Here is a 24,366-nt window from a genome sequence, read left to right as displayed (position 1 = left end):
CTATAGGAGGAAGGTGATAGCAGCAATGCCACAGTCATTTGAAAGCCAGAAGTGGCAGATAAATTGTCATTCTCTGCTTTCTCATGTAGGTAGTTGAAATAATAATAATAAAAAGACCACGAAAGATATATGCAGAATGATTTTTTTCTCTTAGCACTAGAAAACTATTTTTTTAAAAAACTTTAATAACCTATATAGTAAAATAGACCACACATTTCAAGTTAATAAGCGCCGACCTTTTTACTTTCCACAGTGTTATGTTCGTTAATAGTCTGTTTCTACCTCTGAACTCTAAGATCTCCGAGGACAAAGTCTGTGGCCTGTTCCCTGTTGTATTCCCAGTTCCTAGAAGAGTGCCAGTCCCATGAAGGGACTAAACAAGCATGCTCAAGTGAATTATTAACTACTCACAAAACTCAACAATTCTAATTGAACAAGAATATGGCTTGGGTTTCTCCACAGGAATTTAATTAAACAAAACAATTAGGTATTGTTTTCTGGTGTTGGTGCCTTTAGATTTCCAGAATTGCACCCTTTGATAAGCACTCCCCTATCCAAGCACCTTTAGCATTTTGAAGTTTTAAATAAGAACACTTCAGGAAATTTCTCTTGAGGGGTTGCATTATGAGGGTGTGAAGATTTTCCTAAGTCAAGTAACAAAACTATTAACAATGTTGGGTAAAAAAAATATCCAGAATGGATTTGATTTCATTAAAAAGCAAAACAAAACAGGAGTTCTGAGGTTTAACAACTTACTGAACTTGACCTAAGCTAGATGTCTAGGGAAAAGGAGTGGTTCAATGAGCAAACAGAGCAAAACTTCCAAGAATCAGAGAGCTTTGAAGAGAGCAAATCAAGCCTGAAATTGGACTTGTCTATATAAAATTGGCCACAGGACCCGAAGAGATAAATTCTAGCTGACCTAAGATAAAAATAAAGTGAAACGAAGGAAAAAAAGTAGTTCTGGTCATGAAGCTGAACATGAAGTTTACATAGGATTTGCATATGGATGGATAGGGCTTGAGTTCTGAGTTCTGTGTTCATGTGGAATTTTTAAAAATATATTTTTTCATGGGTATCATAGTATTACAATGTAAACATCTTTATATATGTTCCTCTAAGCAGTGAGACCACCATGATGACTAAAGAAGACCATGCCAACATGTATCAAAATTATTTAAAAATAATTCCAGAGAGGATGAGAGCGGATTCAAGGGAACTCTGAAAGTGTGAGTGTGCTCCTCTGGGGGCTCTGCCGGTGGAGAAACTGGAGGTGATCCCGAGACAACTCTAGCATGTTGGGCAATAAGTGACATTCTTGAGGTGGAAACTGGTTGAAAATTGGAAAGAAATCCAGGCATGACATCAGAGGCATTGTGATAGCTCTTTGTGGCAACTGGACATGGGATGGATGAAACCTATAAACCTAGAGAACTGTTTACTTATGTTAGAATTAGAGACTTCTACTTATTTATCTTTGCTGGGATTTGGGGGATCTTAGAACCTTTTTTGAATTTTAAAAATTATTTTACACTAATGATATGGTTTGTGTACCCACCCAAATCTCATTTTGAATTATAGCTCCCATAATACCCACATGTCATGGGAGGTAATTAAATCATGGGGTCGATTTTTCCCATGCTGTTCTCATGATAGTGAATAAGTCTCACGAGATCTCACAGTTTTATAAAGGGCAATTCCTCTGCACATGCCCTCTTGCCTGCCACCATGTAAGACATGCCTTTGCTCTTCTTTTGCCTTCTGCCATGATTGTGAGGCCTCCCCACCCATGTGGAACTGTGACCCCATTAAATCTCTTTTTCTTTATAAATTACGCAGTCTCAGGTGTTTCTTTATTAGCAACATTAGAATGGATGAATACAGCTAACAAATTATTTAAAAACTGTAATACTTAGTTCTGCGTAGGCAAGAAGGAAGACGGTAATTAAGGAGGAAAAGCCATCTACCCAAGATGAACAGAAGAAATGTCACTTTTAAATTTCTTTTCTTATAGCAAACTGACTCTAGATATGCTCCATGGAAATAAAAATCTCTTTTATTGTGCCTACCCAAAAGCAATCCTAATTATTGGCAGCAAGAACTGAGTTTCCATTCAATGTAATTCTATGAGCCACTTCTGAAAGCTAGATAGAGATAAAAAATGGGACTTTCACAAGCCACAAACCAGTCTTTTATTTTATTTTATTTTATTTTTGAGACACAGTCTCACTCTGTTGGCCAGGTTGAAGTGCAGTGGCACGATCTTGGCTCACTGCAACCTCCGCCTCCCTGGCTCAAGCAGTTCTCCTGCCTCAGCCTCCCAAGTAGCTGTGATTACAGGCGTGTGCCACCACACCCGGCTAATTTCTGTATTTTTAGTAGAGATGGCAATTCACCATGTTGCCAGGCTGGTCTTGAACTCCTGACCTCAGGTAATCCACCCGCCTCGGCCTCCCAAAGTGCTGGGATTTCAGGCATGAGCCATCGTGCCTGACCAAACCAGTCATTTTTAAACCAGTCAGAGCACATACCAAAAATCTTCAGGGAGTATGGGCTAAGTTTGAAATTTCATATTTAATATATCTCTGCATTATTGAAAGGGCCTATTGGTTTGTTTTTAAACAATGTTAGGACTACACAATTGTCTGAATGTTTTGGGCCAAAACCACTTTTTACTGATTTGCCTATTTCAGGCAAAACTTTCTTTTGACTGTGGGATGGGCAGCATGGAGAAAAGGTACCGAAAATGTAACTGAAACATGATAACAGCATTAAGGCTAATATAAAATGGAGAAAACATTATTAGCATATAATCCAAATCAGAATTATTCTCTTTTTTGGGAGAAAATTTAGAACGATAGAGTTAGAAAAAAAAAAATCTTAAAACTTTTATTTTAAAATGAATAAAACATTTTAAAATTTTTTAAACTTTTTTAAAACTTTTACTTTAAAAATGAAGAAACATTTGCCCAGAGAAATGAAACAAAACCTCTACTCACATGGCATGTTAGAACAAAAGCTAAACCTAGAACCTGTTTTTCCGGCTTTAGTTTCAGAGTTTTTCATGCCACATCTCTGTTTTATCCAATGGACTCCGGAAGTCTCTGGGTTCACACTGACTTAAACCTACAAAATCTACATCCATTTACTGTGTGTGTGTGTGTGTGTGTGTGTGTGTGTGTGTGTGTGTGTAGGTACATGTATGCACATATATTTGTATACCTGAGAATATGTTTATAAAGAGTTATAAAGAGTTGTGTCCATTAGATCATATAAATTCATGAGCACAAATGAATGCAGTAGATGAGAGTACGTAATATGCACAATTCTGAAAGGAAATAAATCATACTCAAACTGGGCCATATACGGAGTGTACGGAGTGTTTAATAGGCTATTTATAAAGACGTAGAAAATTCACGACAGAGAGGAGAGTTAAGGGACGAGGAGAGTTAAGGGACAAGGAGAGGGTTTTCAGAGTAGTTACAGGGAGAGAATTGTCTAGGAGGAGCCCTGTGGACTCCACAATTTCTGTGCCCTCCCATCTGCTTACAGCACCACTGATTGGTCAAGCCCAGCCAGAAACTAGAGGGCAAGGGAGCTAGAGGCTGCAGTCCACTCAAATTAGTAGTCATGGGTGACAGCAGGGCAGAGGAGGGTGAAGCGTATTCACGGGGTGATTACACACGTCCAGCATGGGCCGGGCTCACGCCTGTAAACCCAGCATTTTGGGAGGCCAAGATGGGCAGATCACAAAGTCAGGAGTTCGAGACCAGCCTGAGCAATATGGTGAAACCCCATCTCTACTAAAAATACAAAAATTAGCCAGGTGTGGTGGCAGGCGCCTGTAATCTCAGCTACTCGGGAGGCTGAGGCAGGAGAATCTCTTGAACCTAGGAGGTGGAGGCTGCAGTGAGCCAAGATCACATCACTGTACCCCAGCCTGGACAACACAGCGACACTCCGTCTCAAAAAAAAAAAAAAAAAAAAAAAAAAAACAGGTCCATCATGGCATACTCGTGTGTGTGTGTGTGTGTGTGTGTGTGTGTGTGTGTAAACAGGAAATGCAGTAAAGACAATATTGCCCTTTGTGTGAAAGTTGAGTAAACAGGAAAACTACTGTGAAATTAAAGTTGCTTAGCAGTTTATCTTGTCTCACAGTTAATTAGTGCTGTTTAGGAACCACTTTGAGTTCTTGTTGGAAGCCAAGTAACCAGGCATTTTGGAACCGTCTATTACTACATACAGAAGGAGGAGCACACTTACCACTCCGAGTAATGATGGGACCAGCAGAGAGCACCGCACTGCCAGAAGAGCTCTGGGAGCTCCAAGTCGTCCTCCTCCCAGCATCTCTCCTTTCTCTGTGGCTGCAAATCTGAGGTGTTAATGAAAACAAATGAAATTCCACACCGGCACAGAATTGTTTCTTTATGGCCATTTGGAAAGCAGATTCTTTTGGAAGAGATACCACATGTTTAATTTTATTCATTTCCTTCTGTGCATTTATTTAATTACTTTGCATGTAACTGCTACAGTGTTTCTTACCCTGGCTTGGGCCACATTTCTTATTTCCTCTCTCTGTAATTGTGCACTGCCTCATTAATTTACATAGCTCAGTGGCTCTCTTGAAAAAGTGCTGTGTTTATCAAACTTTTCTACTTTTATTTCTCTCAAGCCTTTAATAAATCCTTCCTGGAAATGTTGGTCAGCATGGACTCAAGGTAATGTGGACTCTGCATTTACCCCTATCTGACATTGCTTATTAGTCCAAAGGGATCCATGAGTATGAAGAAATAGCTTCCCATTTATGCATGAATTGAACATAAATATAAACATATTAATGGTATTTCAAATTAAAAAGGGGCCTGCGTTTTTCTCAGGTTAATAATGATGTGACCCTAGAGAGCCAGTCAGAATAGAATTTTTTAATTCACTACTAAATGGATATTTATTTTAATGGTGACTGTATGCAATTCAGATGCACACCTTTCACTGCTTTTAGCCTTTAATCTCAGTGATTTTCCAAGCATCTGACCACAATCTACCTTTCCAGCACCAGCCCAGTGCGCTCCCCGGGTTTTCCAATCATCTCTACTCTGCTCTACAACCCTCCTGAAGAACTAGAAGCTCTCTGATCACACTAATTTATGTGTCTGTGTCTTTGACCATCGTTTGGCCAGCAGTGTCTCTTACAGTCTTGATTTTGGTTCTTTGGGGTTCAGTCCACTTCCAAGTAACAGCTGGAGTTCATCTCCACCAATCCTCTCACCCTCTCCTGATTGAACTCTCTTGCAATGGTGAATACCGCCTATTGCTACCATATATTTGTCTGCCTTTGCACCACAGATTTTTGTCTTGCTTTCTTCTGTGACTAGCTCATGATCCTAAAAGATAATCTAATTAAATTCAGAATTTGTGCATGCCTCATCTATGTATCCCCAGTACAATGCTTGGCACAAAGTAGGATATTTAGCAGACCTTTACTAGATAAATGAATAAATCCTACTTCAAACTATTTGACCTAACACCTATCCACTTTCCAAGCAGAAATTAGTTTCTGACATTTGATAAACTTTCAGCTTAGATCAATTCAACAACTTAGAATGAAGTTCTTCAAAACATACCGGCATAAGGAAGGGACAGTCATCTGCTCTACAGAGCTTGGTAACACAGTGCAAGAAGACAGTGGACATTTTCTGATTCTTGTGTTTCACAAATCGGAACACTTCAAATGAAAACCGGCCCCGCTGGCTTCGGCCATTCTCAATGACGGTGGTCTGAGGATCCTTGTCACAGCTAAATTTTAGGGAACGTGAAGACAGGACATCACTGGAAAGTATCAACCTACTGAGACTTGTAAATTAATTTCTACCGTATTAAGGATCCGCCATTACATTAAGAGCTAACAGAACCATGCCACGTTACAGACATTTAATCATAGTATAAGCTAATTCAACAGATATGACAATAAAACCTGGACCATAAAATTTAAACAGATCAGTTTCTGATTGCAATAATAGCTAGAAGAATTATACTTTCATATAGTTCAAAAATCCAAACAATTTAAAATATATAGAAACCTGCCAGAGGCGATCTCACTTCTTTTCATTCTCATTTATTTTCACATCATTCCCAGGGTTTATGAAAATAGAAACTGAAGCAATGTATTCTTACTGTCCTCCCTCCTTAAACATGTGATAGCATATTGTCTATGCTATGTTGTACCTCGCCTTTTAAAGATTTAGCAGTGTTAGAGATCTTTTCGTATCAACATTTAGAGAGCTTCCTCATTTTCTTCCACAGCTGTATAGTATTTCATCATGGACATGTTTCAGACTTTATTTAATCAGTTTCCTATTTATGTACATGCATTGTTTTTAATCTTTTGCTTTTTTGAAATGAAGTAATAATGAATAGCCTTATGATATATCATGTTGAACATGTACAGGATTATCTACAGAATACATCCATATATCAGAATACATCATTTAATAGATATTGTCAAATTGCCCTATATAAATATTGTTCAATTTTGGACTTCACAAGCAATAGATGAAAACAATGCTTACTTCTCCAGAGCTACATCAGCAAAATGTATGGATAAAACTTTTTATTATTCCCTATTTGAGAGTAAAAATGAACTATCACCCTATAATTTTAACTTATATTTTTCTTATAATTAATGAGTTTGTATATCTTCACATATCTCATAGTCATTTGCATTTCTTTATCTGAAAATGGTTTATGTCTTTTGACCAAATTCTGTTGTGTTGTTGGCCATTTTCTTTCTGATTCTTATGAGTTCTTTTATGTGTTAAGAAGAGTGGTTACTGGTTGTTATATGAGTTACAAATTGTTTCACTTTGTTATTTGGCTTTGGACATTCCGTGTGTGTGTACGCGCGCGTATGTGTGTGTGTGCGCGCGCGTGTGTGTTCACAGTTTTACTCTTATGTAGTTAAATTTTCAATACGTTATTTTGTGGCTTCTAGTATTTAGACTGAAAAGAGTTTCCTTACTCCAAAGTTTTGAGGTATTTCTCTTGTTTTATTCTACCACTTTTAAAGTTGTAGCTTTTACATTAAAATTAATAATCTATTTAGGTTTTATTATGGTGTATTGAGTGAAGTATAGGTCCAATACTATCTTTTATCTTACTATTATCCATGTCCAACACTGTTTTTAAAAATCTACTTATCCCACTGATTTGTGGTTCCACACTCCATCGTACACTAAATTCCTATATGTTTGGGGATCTATTTCTCAGTTTACTGTTCTGTGACTTTTGTCTATGTGGCTAGCCTTGCATAATACGACATTCCTTTAATAATTGTAGACATTTTATTGACTGTGATATCTGATAGAACCGTACTCTGCTCATTTCCATGTTGATTCCCCTCTTATCTTTTTGTATTTGGCATTTATCCCTTTTTTCTTGATTTGATTAGCTTGTGATTCTCTATTAACATATTTTTTCAAGGAACCTACTTTTTCTTAACTTCTTCCAGAACATTGATTCATATTTTCATTTTTGATACAAGTCTTATTTATGGGTTTTACAACTTCCAGTGGTGAGGACTTCCTGGTTTTTGATACTGTTATGAATTGTTGTCTCACTGTATATAGCTTATTGCTTATGTCATTTAGATTTCCTATATCCTTACTTCCTTACTTACTTGTTGGCCACCAGAAGTAAGTTTTCTAAGAGGTAAAATCTCTAATTTTTTATTGTATTTCTATGTCTTTTTATATTTCCCCTGGTTTCCACTTAATGAAATCTTCAATTTCATCCAGGGCATCAATTCATTATGTCAATGACAGATTTTTTTTTTAATTTAGGAAAGTGTTCCTGGATTATATTTTTAAACATGGTGTTCTATTATTTTGACTTTTGGGTGGACAATTCTAATTATGCATATTATACATATATTGAATTCCCTTTCTCACCTTTTTATTTCTATCTTACTTATTCCTCTTTTTATTTTCCTTTATATTTGTTTATTTTTATTTGTATTTCTTATACTTATCTTCCATGTCCCACACTGTTTCTGCTGTGATCTGCACACCTTTTGAATGTCTTCTAATTACGTGTCCCTTCCTCTCATACATTTTTTTATATTTCCATTTATTTTCACTTATCCCAGTTTCCTTTTCACATTTCCATAGCCATGACTTTTACTGTCCTATCCTTACTTACCTACGTTCTCATAATTCTATCTTCATAACCATGATGCTTTTTGCTTTTTAAAAATGAATGTTGGAATGTACATATTATATAATCCGTGGCAACAGTTTTCTGGTGAGTTTAATTCATCTTTAAAATTTCTTTTCTGCCATTTTCGATATTTTTCCTGTAGAATATTGGAATACTGCAAGAAATACCTGCATCTGTTTATCATTCAAGTTTGAAAGAGTTGGATTTCCCTAAAGCTAAAACTTTTAGGACCCCTAAGGCAATGTGGAATGGTAAATACCTTCCTTAAGGGTTTCCCCAACTCAAGGGCTCCCTCCTCTGTTTTTCAATAGCAATTGTCTTTGAATAGAGCAGAACTGTGCCACTGACTGAGCTTAAAAGATATTCACGGGTTCTACCACCAGCTTTGGGTTCCTGAGGTTTATTCAGCAGCCTTGCCACCAAGGCAGAGCCCCTGCCTTCCCAGGTGATTCCTTCACCTTCAGAAGGTGTGCTTTTGCTGGCACTTTCTGAGATCTGCCACTTCTGAGGCTCTGAGCATTCTCTACTGTTTCATTCTTCAGATTCCCCAGCCCAGGGGATAGCAGTTTCCATTCAAAGTAGTGCCCTTTCCTTCAAGGTGTGTATTTCTCCTGCTGCTTCTGGGAGCTGACTCCCTTAGGACCCCTCAGCACCCACTTTTCTTCCCTGCCTTCCTTACCACCTCTTCTACACTGCTTTCTACACCATTTTCTCTTGATCTTAACTGTTTTCATCAACACTAACATTTCCTTTAGAATTTCTAGGTTTTCTTTTCCTCCTACATTCACACAAAAGGACATTTGGGAAATTATTTTTCTTTATACATTTCACTCTGAATGGTTTCCAATACGAAAACTGAAAAGATTCAGAACTAAGCTGCTTCTACATTCACACAAGAAGTCTGATGATCATATTCCAGATTATTAATATATGAGGATTATAGAAGTTTGGGAAAATAAGAGAAATGTGAAAAAAAAATCCATAACCCTACCAAGCACAAATAACCACTGGGAGCCTCTTCCTGTTTCTCCTTACAGTCTTTTCTGTTATATAAATGAAGTTCATTACATATACAATTATATATTATGATCCTTTTCCTTGATATTTTAATACCTTTAAATGTTAAAGAATCAATTATTTTCAAAGATAGAAATACCAATTAGACAAAAAGGGAGAAGGTAAGAGAAAGCCAACCATTTTTTTTTTCTATCTAAGACATAACTCTATATGATTGTAATACCTGTATGGACTCTCAACTTACTGGTTGTCCATCATTCACCTAGCTATTTCCTTATGGCTGAATATATAATTCGTTCCCATGTTTTACTATTGTAAATATTACTGATAGACCAGAGCATCATACATATTTTAAAATGTATTTCCCAATTTGTAAAGCTAGAATCAAAGAATATGAAACTTTTAAGGCTTTTGATACATACTGACATTTTTTCCCAAAAATGTTGCCCAAATTAACATTTCCAGAAATAAGCTATGTTAGAGTAACAGTTTGACCATACCCTCTGAACGTCATCTTACCCTTGATTAGCCAATAAAGTGTATTCTTTTGGTTTCCCATTACATTACTTCCATCATGTGTCAATAAGCTGCAGTGAGCTGAGCCAACTGCACTTTATAAGCATGATTAGAAGACATTGCTTTACTCTCAAGTCTGTTCGGCTGTCAGATAAAAATGCTGAAAAGGAACTGGGATGATTGAATGGTTTTATGATCAATGTCCTCTTTCCCCAAATGTATATTACATTCACTCTATCACTGTCTATTGGGGAAGGAGGATGAAGTTATTGGCTCTAATAAAAAAAGGAGTGGTAGGTTATATTATAGTTTTATACTAAATACTGATAAATGAACAAAAGTATTTTGGGGTCTAAATTATCCAGACCATTACTTTAATTTTACTCTCCTTTTGACATATGAAACAGTCTAGCTGCAGATAAATAGTAACCTCTATTGCATTTCTTTTCCTGCAAATCATGTCCTAACTATGCTTTTCCTAAGACAGTGAAATATTCCCAAATCTCCTAAACATGAATAAAATATCTTTGGTGGACCTAACTTACTTACAACTCTGATTCAACAATAGCTTTATCAGCATTTTGTGTTGAAAACTTCTCTCAACTTTTAAACTTTCAGCTTTATAAGGACTCAAAGTTCAAAATGTAAAACTTGAAATTCAAAAGCTACATTAGTGATTTATAATTTATCTGACTTAGATTTTCCATTTCAGTTATCTACAACTGGGTCATTGGTATCAACACAATACTTAGACAGCTAAGTCTTACCTAAGGAAGAGATCATATCGAATGTCATCATTTGGGTTTCCTGATGGAGTTGTATAGCAATAATCCATTAAAACATTCCATCTGGAAGAATGTAAGCAAACATAATCTAGAGTCATAATTTCTTTTTGGGTATTAGTTACTAATACAAGGGAAGTAAATATTGACAAAATTATTATCTCATGAAATATAATTGTTTATTACCTGTTATTTGCAGAGGTTTATTGTTTATTAAAACTTTCTCTTATTCCTTCCTGCTTATTTCACATGCATGCCTGCATCAAAACATCTCAAGTACCCCATAAATATATACACCTACTATGTACCCATACAAGTTTTTAAAAAGTAATAACTTTCTCCTAAACTCAAAGTGTTTAAAAATCTGCACCAAATTGTCAATTTCACATTAAGGGAGTCAAGGCTAATGTCATAAATAATTGTGTACAAGACAACTGAATGGTCAAAGTCTGAGAAGTAAACTTTAAAATGAGCTACATAGATGCTTATATGTTCACTGTAAACAATAGCCTTTTGTTTCTAGATATGACTGTCTCTAACAGAATCAGAGAATATTATAATAGCAAATACAGCAAAGGAGTTTAGAGCATAAATTGTATATCAGAATCAGTGATTTGGCGATTGTGGAGTCCCCAATAGACACTGTGTTAGGGAGAAGAAAGCCATGAGGCGCATACACATCCACATCCTTCCTCCATAATGTTAGATTTTGCTCACACTTATACATTAGTCCACTCCAACTCTGATGTTATTTAAAAAAAACTAATCCATGGGTAGTGAATGCCAATGAAATGGAAAAAACTCCTGCATTATTAAAGGACGATTTTAAAGACTTATAGAAGAATAGAAATATTTTTCAGGACAGGAAGAGGGAGGGTAAAGAAGAACGAAATTTCTGGAGTATACCAATCTCTTTAGGATGCAAAGTTTAAATAATAATACATGAACAGTCCAAAAGAGGCCATTTTCACATTACTTTTTTTAATAAGGCAGGGTTAGAGCTTCAGCTTTTGAGTTCCATTTCAGTTTGATTGCTCTGAATTTTCTTAAGTATCATCCAAAATTTAATCATTTTTTTATAGAGATGTTTCTGGAGATCATTTTGTGTAATTTTGACACACTCTTATGCAGAGTCCTTTCATTTTTTAATAAATTCATATTGAAGAGTAACATACATATGGAAAAGCAAGCAAATCAAGTGTTCACAGAATGACTACATCTGGTTAATCATCTTTCTGATGAAGAAATACAACATTTCGGCATCCCAGATCTTCCCATACCCCCTTCCAAGAACCACTCGCCTTCTTTGTGGGAAGACTTGTTATTTTCCGATTAATGACACAACATGAGTGTAACCTCTTAAACTTTGTAATTTGTTATTTCTTTTTAGTAGCATGCCTAAATGGTGTGGCAATGATAATATTTTCAAACTGAGTTTAAAAATGAATGGGCCAACTTTATGACTCATGAGGGTTTGGGCAGTCAAAGTGTTTTGACCTAAAAAAGATAAGACTTTGAAATTACCTGCCATCCAGATTAGTGGCTTGGACAGCTGCAAATACTTTGGTTTTCAAAGGTAATCCTATACTGGGGATAATTAACTGCTGGTTGTAGGTTGAATCCTAATGACAAAACAATAAAAAATCTATTATTACCTCCCCAACAACAGCACACTTACTACTTAAAACAACAATGTTAGAGAGAAAAAAAAGAAAGTAAATCAACATAAATCTACAGAATCAATCGAAAAAGGACTTACGTGACCCTCTGGTTTCTTGGCAGAACTGTTATTAAGCCATATCCATGTAACAAATTGATTCCATGCATAAATCTTTTTGTTTCCATAGTTTACCATATATGGTGGCTGACGTTCAATGTATCTCAGTTATATTCAGTGGTCATTAGTTAATATTCAGTTTGGTTAATATTCAATGGTCAATATTTAGTTTACTTAAATTAATATGCCATTTATTTGATTATATTAGAGACTAATATTCAGTTTATTTAAATTACGTCTGCTTCAATTTAAGCCCTTTACTATAGACACTGTAGGTCTCATACTTCTGATAATATTTTATTTACTCAAAATCACTTACCTGGCAACTTGAAATTGTTAAAATGTAATTGAAAATCAAAGTAAGACCATTTTAAAGTCACACAAGAACAGAAATTTTCTTCTAGGCACAATAGGAGAAAGTACAGGAGAACCACATTTCTAGAATATATCAATATCTTCAAGATGCAAACTTTAAATAATAATACACGGAAAACCAAAATGACACATTTACACATTACATTTTGTATAGGGCAAGATTCAGTTTTTGAGACAAACACAGACTCCAGGCTGCTAGAATACATGCCGTATGGTTCCTGCACAAATTCCTTAGAGGTCACTCATACAAGGGTATCTCAGGACTTCATTTTCACTTTTCTACCCTTATTTTAGACCAATTCTAGAGAGCTTATTTGTATCATTCTCAAACCCACAGTAGATTAAAGCATCAGATTAGAAATTAAGAAGTGGCAGGTATAATTTGATAATGAAGAAAACCAGAAAATATAGAGTGCAAAAAACAAACCAAAAAAACCCTCCAAATTTACACAGTCATGTAATTTAACGTAGAGGCCAATTATTTCCCTAAACTTAGTAATTCTGAAGACATTGCTGTTTGGCAGCAAAGAAAAGTTTTTAAGGGTCATTATAAAATCTTAAAATCGTTGGGAAAGACAACATCCCAACCATACTCTCTTTAGAAGGCTTGGAAGAAAGCAACATATTTTAAATTTTATAATTTAAGACAGTAATAGTTTGGATGCTTCACTTTTGAGAAAAAAAATGTTAATACGGAATGTTTTATTTCCAAATAAAGTCAAATAAATAAGAGATATACTTAAAAACTGATACTCTTCAGTCTTTTGTTTTCTATATTTTGGTGATAAATGATCATAGCTCCTCTAACCATGTCTGGTAGGTAGTATTTTTATGTAATTATCTTTCAGGCTCCCTTTTCCAACTTCTCCAAGTAACCTACACTTCATTAACTATACAGCCCTTTCATCTTATATTTGAATCAATATTATCCAGAAGAATGCTTACTTTCTTTACAACATTATATTGCTGAGTCATATGGCAAATGACATATGATCCAGCTGTGGTTTAATTATGAATCATCAATTTTTTCTTACTGAAATTGCTTCTAACAGGTAATTTTCCGACTTTAATTTGTATGATGACTTTTACTCATTAGTAATATATTGTCCCTAAAATCAATTATATCCATTTTAATTTTTCTCCAGCATTTAAAAAATGTTCATAATTATAATAACCTTATGTAATATTTGCTGACTCTCCACCCTCTCAGAAGAATCTAACATTTAAGTAGAATTCCAATACACAAAAGCATCCTTACTTTCCATTTCCACAATGAACAAAACTGACATATTTATATTGCACAAAATAATGCCACAGTTCAATTAGTAATCTTCATACATGAAAATCACGTAGTTGATGTCATCGGTTTTTTAAAATATAATTTCCCCTCAGTATACTTACTGAATCCCAGAACACATAAAACTAAACTATTGTGCTACATCGAACTGAGTACAACTTTTCCTCTCCAAACAACAAATCAGAAAATGAAAGTAGTAGGGATGTAATATAAAATTTCATCATCCTCAAGGGTTAGAAATAAAAAACTTTCCTTGTGAAACAGGAATTAATGGCTTTGAAGATTATAATATTTTATTTGGAATGCTACAATAAAATTACATCTGGCTAGCTACATGTTAATATTTCAAACAAATAATAAGGATGATTTTGGATCAACTAATGAAAGTGTATCAAAATTTTTTCTAGTGTAATTTACTAATTTTTAGATATCCTGTAACATGCCAAAATACTATGATGACACTGTGTTAAAAAAATTTTTAGGTTGAGGCATTGAAACTCTTCTGTATTCTTCTGTATTATACATCAATGATGAGCAAATGCCACTTTATATTTATCAAAACCCATAGAATGTACAAGAGGAAGAGTAATCTCAACACAAAATAAATGTCAATTATGAACTTTGGTTAATAATGTATCCATATCGGTTTATTAATTTTAACGAATGTATCACACTAACACAAGATGTAAATAATAGGAAAAAAATGTGTGCAAGGGGAGGGGTATGTTTGGGAACTCTGTACTTTCTAATCAACTTTTCTGTCAAACTAAGACTGCTCTATAACTGATTTAAAATGAGAAGTATTTTGGCACCGTCTATTTCACTTGTAGTCTAATATAAAAAAATTGGTTACCATATAATTAAAATATTAAGGTTATCATCTAATTATAGGCTTTTTAAGCATTATAACTTCAGAGATTCTTTGAAGGATTATACCTTGTTAGCAACAGAACTACAGTACCATCTCTAGTGATAAAAGAAAGACCTTAATAACAAAGCTTTCCTGAAATCCACACTTCTAAATTTTGATTTTCTGCTATTTCAGTGAGAGAATAGTTTAATTTCACAGAAAGTGATAGTATCATTAAATGTCATATGGATATATTTTTCACTTTCTTAGGATCAGGAATTCTCATCTTTGTCTCACTCGATTATAACAAATAATATTAAATCCAACTAGTAAAAAAAAAAAAAAATCCAACTAGTAATCTCAACTCTACCTCAGAGAGACTATGCATATAAATTAACAGACAGAAATTTTCCAGTTTAAAGTTATATAAATATTGTTAACAATAGTAAATATCTAGCCATATCAAAAATGAATATTGGCACACGTTTGCTGAGTATTGTAGAATCAAGTATCTTGGCAGCTTCTCTCTTTCTCTCTTTTTTTTTTTTGAGACTGAGTCTTGCTCTGTCGCCCAGGCTGGAGTGCGGTGACGCAATCTTGGCTCACTGTAAGCTCTGCCTCCCTGGTTCGTGCCATTCTCCTGCCTCAGCCTCCCAAGTAGTCGGAACTACAGGCCCCCGCCACCATGCCCGGGTAATTTTTTTGTATTTTTAATAGAGATGGTGTTTGACCGTGTTAGCCAGGATGGTCTTGATCCCCTGACCTTGTGATTCGCCTGCCTTAGCTCCCCATAGTGCTGGGATTACAGGCGTGAGCCACCGTGCCCAGCCGACAGCTTCTCTTTGCAGAAGGAAGTTCAGAAACGACAGAAAGGCAATCTTGATTTTAACACATTTTAATTTGTTGTTTAGAACTCTGTGGTGTCAGACTACAAACTTATAAACATGATTTTTTTAAATGCCTTTGGAAAATGTCCTACTACAATATTTATAGCTCATTATATTCAAAGTATAAAGCACTGACTTTTAAATCAGTTGCATGAATTATAACTCAGTGCCATGATGACATGAATAATAATGTAAAAATCCGATTCATAATTTACAAAAATGTTGGTTGATAGATTGAAAAATTGATATTTAAATCAGGAATTTAAAATGTATGAATAAAAATTTTTAATCAACAAGAAAATATCATTTAGGGGATTAATGTTAGAGTTATAAATAGAAATCAATGTATTTTTCACGTTTTGCTGCCACTGTCGATATTTACATGACAAAAATTTAGATAGTGCTGTGTAGTCAATCCAAATTATTTCAGATGTGACAGAATTGTCATCAGCCAAAACCCATATCGAAAATATTAACACATTCATCACCAAGGATGCCACCAAGGCAAACACCGTTTGTACTGTTAAAATCTTTGCATCACACATAAAAAATAATTTCCTAAATCTTGAAGCTAACTGTAGCTACTCACACACCCCTACCTAAATAAACAAATAAATACCTGTAAATGTAGATAGACATTTGAAGTAATTATTTAAAATCACACTTATGATATAAAATTTAAATCATTTATCAACTTTTAGAAAATTTAATGGAGATGTTACTATACCTTTATCACTAAGATATATGGAAATGGTAGCAAAAATAGATAAATGTTACCAAGGCATAACAGGGTTAATGTGGCTTTCAGTAGATTTTTATGTAAAAGCCATTCACATAAATGACTCCTCACAACAGTGAAAGAGAAAATAACATCCTTCACCCATCAACTTACGTTATAAAGGAGCAGGTTCAAAGTGCTGACAAATGTGCCATTGTTCTCTCTCACAGAAATAGCAGCTGAGGACCTAAAACACATTTAGAAAAAGGAAAGCACTCATGAGATTTTAAAGTAAAAGTGATACCTGGATGTTAGATTTAAAGCACTAAAACTCCCGAATAATTCTGACATACTGTTAATTATGCTTGAATTTGCTATACTGTTTAAATCTCTGAACAAAGAAAATAATAAAAAAGCAAGAGGGAACAAGTAAAGACAAGCTATTCTTCATGATCATTTTATTTTTAAAGCAATCTTTTTTGTTTGTTTTGCATTACTTTTAAGAGATTTGGCAGATAAGGGCTTGAATTTGATGCAAATACACTTTCATCAATTCCATTGCAATAGAAGTTTCATGAGATCAGGGAATTTGTTTTACTTTGTTCATTGCTAGAACATTGGATGGTAAATAGGTAAGTGATAAACTGAATAATCAATGAATTTCCATGGATTTGAAGCTCAGGAATGTGTTCAGTGTGGGGAGTAGGGGGCAGAGTGAGAGACGCTTTCCTGTACAGCCATATTCTTTTGACTCAAAGCCTTTCCTTTCTCATTTTCCACATTGAAGTCTTGCTTCTGTCCAAGGTACTTATCATCACTGTGCTATTAAAACCAGCTATGAATATTTTTTCATGGAAGTAGAATGTGGCCTCCACATTTCCTCATAACTAAGATTAAGCAATAACTAAGACTTCATAATAGCAAATCCTAAAATTGGAGAAAGCGTTTGCTTAATCATCCCATTTTGTCAAAAATATTCAACAAATCCAGGTGATTACATCGGAATATGGACATAGTCCTCTCCGGGAGTATGTGCTTTGGAAATAATCAATACACAAATATAAACAAAAGGCTACACCCTCAGTCCATATTAGGAGCTCCTTGACTATATGCCATGCCATGTTTCTGGGAGAATCATGAGCACCCATGCAAGTGACAGCTCAACAGAGGGATGGATATCCCAGAATCTGGGTAGAAGAGCCCAGCAGTGAAAGCATATGGCCGAGACGGAAGCCAACCAAAATTCAGCAATGTAGTTACCAAATGTTATACACGCTGCAGACACCACAGGGCCTTCAGGGCCATGAAACACCCAAGGCTCTTGGGCAAAGGGATTGAAGAGAACCCAAGGCAGACAACTGGCTAGTTTGATTCAGCTTAATTTGGGGGAAAAATGGTTTGGGTCTGTTATGGATCATAACAATTAGAGATAGGTAGATAGATAAACACCTAGATAATGATAGATAAACAGATAGAGATAAATATATTAGACATAATATGCTTCCCATTACATTGTCTGAACTTAACTATTTTCAATAAATCCTACTATCTTTCTAAGTCCCTGAAAGATAAGAAACAACTGAAGCAAAAATGCCATATGAGAAAGCAGGAATAAAATGCAAACTTACGAAGCAAGCTGGGTATTATTAACCAGGTATTCCAATGGATAGCTACAACTAAATTTGTAAAGAAGCCCAGGTAGATAGCTGATGATTGTTGGTGGGTCTGGAGTATCAATATATCCTGAAATATTTCCTATTTGCACTGAAGTTGCATTTCCATAAGCACTGATTCCAGGAATTGTGGATACCTGTTAGAATGTTAGAATCGTTTAATGATTAAATGGCTATATATACGTCTAGGCACTTCGTATGCAAAATAAAACATTAAGCAAGATCAACTATAAAATGAGAAGGTTTTGAAATTGCAAGTTTATAAGTGAGAAATGCGATTTATAAGTGGCCTGTAAGTAAATGAAACTTTGCATTTACCAAAACACTTTACTCATACTTTATAAAAAGAAAGATTATAGGTTCAGACGGTTACAACAAGTAATCTGAAAACACTCATGGATGAAGCCAAAATTCTCTGGCATGGCTGGAAAAAAAAAAAAAAAAAAAAAAAAACCCTGTTAATCTGAATCTTTTTCCCTGTTAGATTCATATCTCCAGGCTCCAACTCTTGAAAATAATGCTGTCACTCTCCCTACTTTCCCGTGATGTATCCTACTCCTCCCCAGGATCTCACCTTCCCTAGGAAATTCCCCTGACTCCCCATGTGCAGTGTTGATCTCCATCATATTTGTAGGCAGAGCAAGAGCAGCCTGCTCACTGGGCAGTTCCCTCAGCCATCACCGACACTCTTTGTGGGCAGGGACCATCTTGTCCACCTTTGCAAAGTCAGCATAGCACAGCGACCAGCATCTTGGGCCCCACAAAGGATTTTCAAATAAATGAATGAAGGTCGTAAATTTTCTGAGGACTGATCTTCTCAGGGTCTTCCTGTCTAGTTCATAAAGATACTTATCTACTTCTAGGACAATAGTTTATAGGTGGGTTTTGGGGGTTCATGAACTTTCAGAAGTTATGTAAAAATGTTGTCCATGTGTATTTTCTTGGGTCTGCTTGGCCTTCGTTGAATTCTCCAGTCTTACTAAAATTCAAGATCCACCATTTTAGAAATAATCAATAATTTTTTGACCTTCATAATACCAGAGAGTTCTTCGACCTTGTCAAATACAAGAGGGCACTCATTAAATATTTTAGCAGATACTACTTTATTACTAAGATCTGTGATAATTTTCAACAATAGAGTAAACTTTACGCATGAACCTAACAGCACATGGGTAAAGCTGTGGCAATTATCTAGTTAATTTATAAATGGGACAAGAATCTTTATGAATGAAAACATCATTATTCCAATCCAGAGACTTAGTAGCCTACTTAATTTTTTTCCCGTGCAGGAACGATCTTAGAGCAGTTGCCAAAGCTGATAGCACTTAAGGCAAAAATGAAAGATAAGCAAATCTTCCCCTCATCCCACTACTTGCTTGATTTGATAACTAAACACACCAATTCTGTCTATGAAAATAAAAAACATACATACATATATATATATAGCAATTTTTTTTTTTTCTGAGACAAAATCTCACTCTGTCACCCAGGCTGGAGTGCAGTCATGCAATCTCGGCTCACTGCAACCTCCACCTCTTGAGTTCAAGTGATTCTCCTGCCTCAGCCTCCCAAGTAGCTGGGATTAGAGGCACACGTCACCAGGCCCAGCTAATTTTTGTATTTTTAGCAGAGGTGGGGTTTCACCATGTTGGCCAGGCTAGTCCCAAACTCCTGACCTCACGCGATCTGCCCACCTAGGCCCCCCAAAGTGCTGGGATTACAGGTGTTAGCCACCGTGCCCAGCCTAGCAATTTTTATAGCAGACTTATTCAGATTTTTAAAAAGGTAAACAGCACACACATTGCACACTTTTCCTGGCGTTTCTCCTGAATCGTTTTCTAGGCAGCAGGGCAAGGTGACACATTCAGACAAGAAAGGGAAGGAAAGGCTTCAGGGCATGGTGGGAGACGGGGAAATGCTGCTCATCTCCACATAGGCTCTTTCCTTCCACACAGAACAGGAACTTGTAATAATCGACCTGCATCACTCCCCCTTAGGCCCACTTCATAACCTCTCTGCACACAACTCGGAGAGTTGAATAAACGTTTTTAATAAAAAGAGTCAACAATACTCAGGCTGCAGGCTTGGAAATGGTCATGGGCACAATATTCTAACTGCCCTCTGGGAAAAGATAAAGAAGAAGATTCAAAGAAATCTATTTTCTCTGTCTTCCATCTCCCACCAAGTCTTAGAAACCCTGGCCTTGGAATAATCAATCCTTTCTCCTTAATACAAAATAATAACCTGCGAAGAGTAAAAGTCAATATCTCCTTCCCTGGGCTGAGTGATCATGTTTATTGTGCTTCCTTTTTTATATTTGCAAATTCACCAATAAGATTATATTTAAATAAGCAAAATAAAAAATAGTACTAAGTGAATTTCAGTGTAACTATCTAACTAATACTCTCGTCAAATCACAATATGTTCACTTCTATTAATTTTAATTCACTGGAGAGTCAATTCCTTATTCAACTCTATTTTTGGTGTTCAATGCATTAATAAATAAATGAATGCTACAAACTAGTATTTCTAATTCAGGGTGGAAATGTTTGAAGAGATGTTTCAATTTTCACAATGACTATAGAGAATGTGCTACTGGGATTTCATGGTAAGACTGGATATGATAAACATTTTGAAATTCAAAGGACAGTCCCACACACTTAAGAATATTATACCAGAAATACTGACAGCCCCTTTTTACAAGGCACTCGTATCGATCATTCAATGGTAAGCATGAAAGAAGATTACAAGCTTCCCATTCTGTCTTTCATCTTTCTTTCCAAATGAGGTCACTGAAACAACAGGCCAAGTGGTTCACTGCCAGACTCACTGGAACAAACATTGTTTGAATGGTCAGACACTTTCTTCTAAAGCCTGAGGAATATGGCTAATGCTAAACTGTAGAGACAGATCCATCAGTGTCACTCACACAAAAAAATGCTGCTTAGAGGGGCACAGCTGACCTCAGGCCCTTTGACTGCCCCACTGCTATAAACATAACCATTACTGGAAGATAGAATTGTGTATTTGGGAGTGCATGCCTCAAACAGGCAAAGGAAAATGATTTGTTCAATTTTATTATTATTATTTTTTTCTTAAGAGATAGATTGGGCTTCTTATTCTTTCATGAAATGGGGAGATTTTTTATTTATGACCCCAGACCTAGCACAAAATATCACACTAATCTTACCACCAAGTTGTTTCCACAGCCCTCCAAGGTGCTGAGATTGATGATAAAAATGACCACTGCTGGAAAGGTGTTGTTATTGATGAACCCTCTGCAGTGGGAGTCCCCATGCCTTCCATTCAGTGCCAGATCTGTTTCCGAATAACCCGAGAAAAGTACCGTGCAAAAATTAATCTTCATCGTAATGGCCTGCACCCCACAATAGACACTGATGTCTCTTTCAGCTGAAATAAAAATATATAAAAACAAACATAAGTCAGAAAAGCAGAAAGAATCATAAATACCATTAACATCCCACTGATATATTTATTCATCTCCTTTGTCTGTGTAACTCATTTTTATATTTGATACACCATAATCCAATGTGCCAGCTATTAAGTAGACAAGAAAAATAGCCTTTTATTTAGTTATTTAAGGAGAGAAAGATCTTTGAGTGTAGAGATTACAGTTCACCTCTGTTTCCTTGTGCTTGGTGTCCAGTGGATGTACATTAAGTGTTGATCAAGTATTGCCAAATGACCAGAGAATTGAGTGGAAACAAATCAGGTTACTGAGGAAATTCAGAACGAGAGCAACTGGACTATTCAGATCACTTGTCAAGAGTAGTGAAAATCACTACAAATGATGCATTTTCCCAAGTATAAGGAGAAAACTGCTGAAATCCACCCGAAACCCAATTGTTAAGCACTTTGGTATTTGGTAACCCATCTTACGGGTTGTATAAATAAAAGCCATCCATCAGAATTCAATTTTATTTTGCCTAAATTAAATCACACTAGAGAGAAAGGGAATGAAAAATAGTGTTGATATTATGAACAAAAATGCACAGCTCACTATAAGAAAATTTTGCCAATGACTACGCATGCCTCAGTTAAAAAAAAAAAAATGACCTAAACATGGAAATGTAAAACACAACTTGCATGGTTCTCCGTGACTCCGTGGGTTATCTGTGATGGGATCTAGCCCCTGTCTACAGAAGTGAGCACACACACACGGTCTTCATATCTCTAGTTAGTTATTTTTCTACTTGTAATATAGAAAATGTATAAAGGAAATGGGGAGAGTGGCTGCTAGGTAATTCCCTAGAGGCAGATTATTTTACATTCTTCAGTTCTGGTAACTGCTATGGGTTGAATTATGTCCCCCCAAAAAAAGATATGCTGCAGCCCTAACCCTCAGTACCTTAGGCTTTATTTGGGAAAAGGTTGTTGCAGATTAAATTAGGTAAGGTGAGGTAATACTCGGGTAATTACTGAACTCGTAATTCAGTATGACTGGTGTCCTTATAAAATAAACATCCAGTGAAGAGACAGACACACAGGGAGAGACCATGTGAAGGCACAGGATTGGAATGATGCATCTACAAGCCCAGGCACACCCAAGGTTGCTGGCAAACCACTGGAAGCTAGGAAGAGACAAGAAAGGATTCTTCCCAGACTTTCAGAGGGAGCATGGCCCTGCCTGGATTTTGAACTTCTGGCATCCAGAACTGTGAGGCAATAAATTGCTGTCTTTTAAATCACCCAGGACACAAGTTTCCGTTGTCTCAAATCACATTGTTTGTGGTACTTCATTACAACAGCCCTAGAAAACTAAGAGAGTGACTTTACCATTTTTTATCACCCTGGTATACCAATTAGATAAAGAACCTGAAACAAGTATCAAGCTTTCAACATGTAGAAACAAACAAAAACTGATTCTGCTTTTCAATGGGGAAATGACCTTGATTGTTCAAAAGAGGAAAATCAAACAAAATAACACATATTTTTGGTGAATGATGGTATGTTCACCTAAGCAGTATGTAAATTTCATTCAAGGTTTTTAGCATAGAATTAATTTGCTTAAATAATTCAGTCCTAATCTAACAGTAGAAATGTTCAATAGCATTATCTCTTTAGAGTGTTTATTCTATATACACACTGGGGTTTTTTCCTAGCAAAACAAGTCATATTTGGGGAATGTGAATAAGCAATATGGAAACGTCTATGTTTTTTAATAAGTGTAAACTCATTAAAATTACCTATAAAGAAAGATGAAAAATCTTTTTCATGGCCAAAAACCAAAAGGCTAGGTGTTATAGGAAATTCTACACAGTATTTCCTTTGTTGGTGGAAAACTAATGAATTAATTATGAAGTATACTTCGCCAACCTAGCAAATTATAAACACCATTTAAAATTAAGGGGCTATCTCCATAGCCTTCAGCAACATTAACTATTTAAATGCAAAGATAATTTTTAAATGATAGTTTTTCTAAAATAATACAGTTTATTTTAATAAATGTTGATGAGTACCTATGAAGTATGTCTTAAATCTACTGATTTTTCTCTATCTACATGCTATTCCTTTGCTCATGCCATCATTATCTCTCCCCTGGAATATTGTACTAGCTTCCTAACTGGTTCCTTTATTTCCAGTCTCAATGTCCTTCAATTACTACAGCTGTTAATATATTAATCCAGTCATGTCATCCTCATGCTCAGATTTTCAACAGCTACCTTTTCCCATAGGCCAAAAGCCCAAATCTTGAACTAGGTGCTCAAGTCTCTCCATAATCTGTTACCTACCTACCTCTGCATGCTCCTCCCTCTCTCTCTCTTCTATCAACCTTGCTCCCTAAATTTGACTCTGAACATTTTTCATATCTTTAAATGCAACGCCTTGAGTGATAGAAACCAGAAAAGTAGTTATCTCCTGGGGTGGAACTGCCTATAATAGGAGCATGAGAAAAATTGGAGAAAAGATAAAAAATGTTCTCTATCTTGATTTGGGTGGAGGTTATATAAGTATATACATGTGCTAACATTTCAAGCAGTACCCTGAAGATTGGCACATCTTATTATATGTAAATTATTCCTCACTAAAGTACTGTGGGCATTTTTAAAAGCACAATACAGGAACGCACACAGAGTATGTGCATCAGTGCTCTTTCTTCTGTTTGGAATGCTCCACCTACCCCAAAGCTTTGCCGAAGTAACTCCTACTCATTCTTCAGGTTTCAAATTTTATTTACCCAAATACTTGACCTGATCCCAAGTCTAAGGTGTGCCACTCTGTTTTATGCTGTTGTGTTGACT

At 35.7% G+C, this 24,366-nt stretch overlaps 1 protein-coding gene across 3 annotated transcripts in view; it reads right to left on the bottom strand.

The window, feature by feature from the left end:
• Nucleotides 1-24,366, bottom strand: part of ZPLD1 (zona pellucida like domain containing 1) — a 46,293-nt gene that overhangs the window by 7,754 nt on the left and 14,173 nt on the right. For all 3 annotated transcript variants that reach the window (XR_002520248.2, XM_021933999.2, XM_021934000.2), the window contains exons 2-8: nucleotides 21,294-21,514; nucleotides 18,059-18,240; nucleotides 16,605-16,677; nucleotides 12,051-12,148; nucleotides 10,512-10,592; nucleotides 5,622-5,793; nucleotides 4,264-4,372 (exon numbers count right to left, since the gene is read on the bottom strand). Coding sequence is in view for 2 of the 3 variants with exons in the window: in XM_021933999.2 (XP_021789691.2) it covers nucleotides 4,264-4,372; nucleotides 5,622-5,793; nucleotides 10,512-10,592; nucleotides 12,051-12,148; nucleotides 16,605-16,677; nucleotides 18,059-18,240; nucleotides 21,294-21,514 (936 nt within the window). In the remaining variant the exon portion in view is untranslated. The remainder of the gene's footprint in view (nucleotides 1-4,263; nucleotides 4,373-5,621; nucleotides 5,794-10,511; nucleotides 10,593-12,050; nucleotides 12,149-16,604; nucleotides 16,678-18,058; nucleotides 18,241-21,293; nucleotides 21,515-24,366) is intronic.

Source organism: Papio anubis, chromosome 2, assembly GCF_008728515.1.
Source record: "Papio anubis isolate 15944 chromosome 2, Panubis1.0, whole genome shotgun sequence".
Taxonomy (NCBI): Eukaryota; Metazoa; Chordata; class Mammalia; order Primates; family Cercopithecidae; genus Papio; species Papio anubis.
This window is presented reverse-complemented; position numbering and strand designations above follow the sequence as displayed.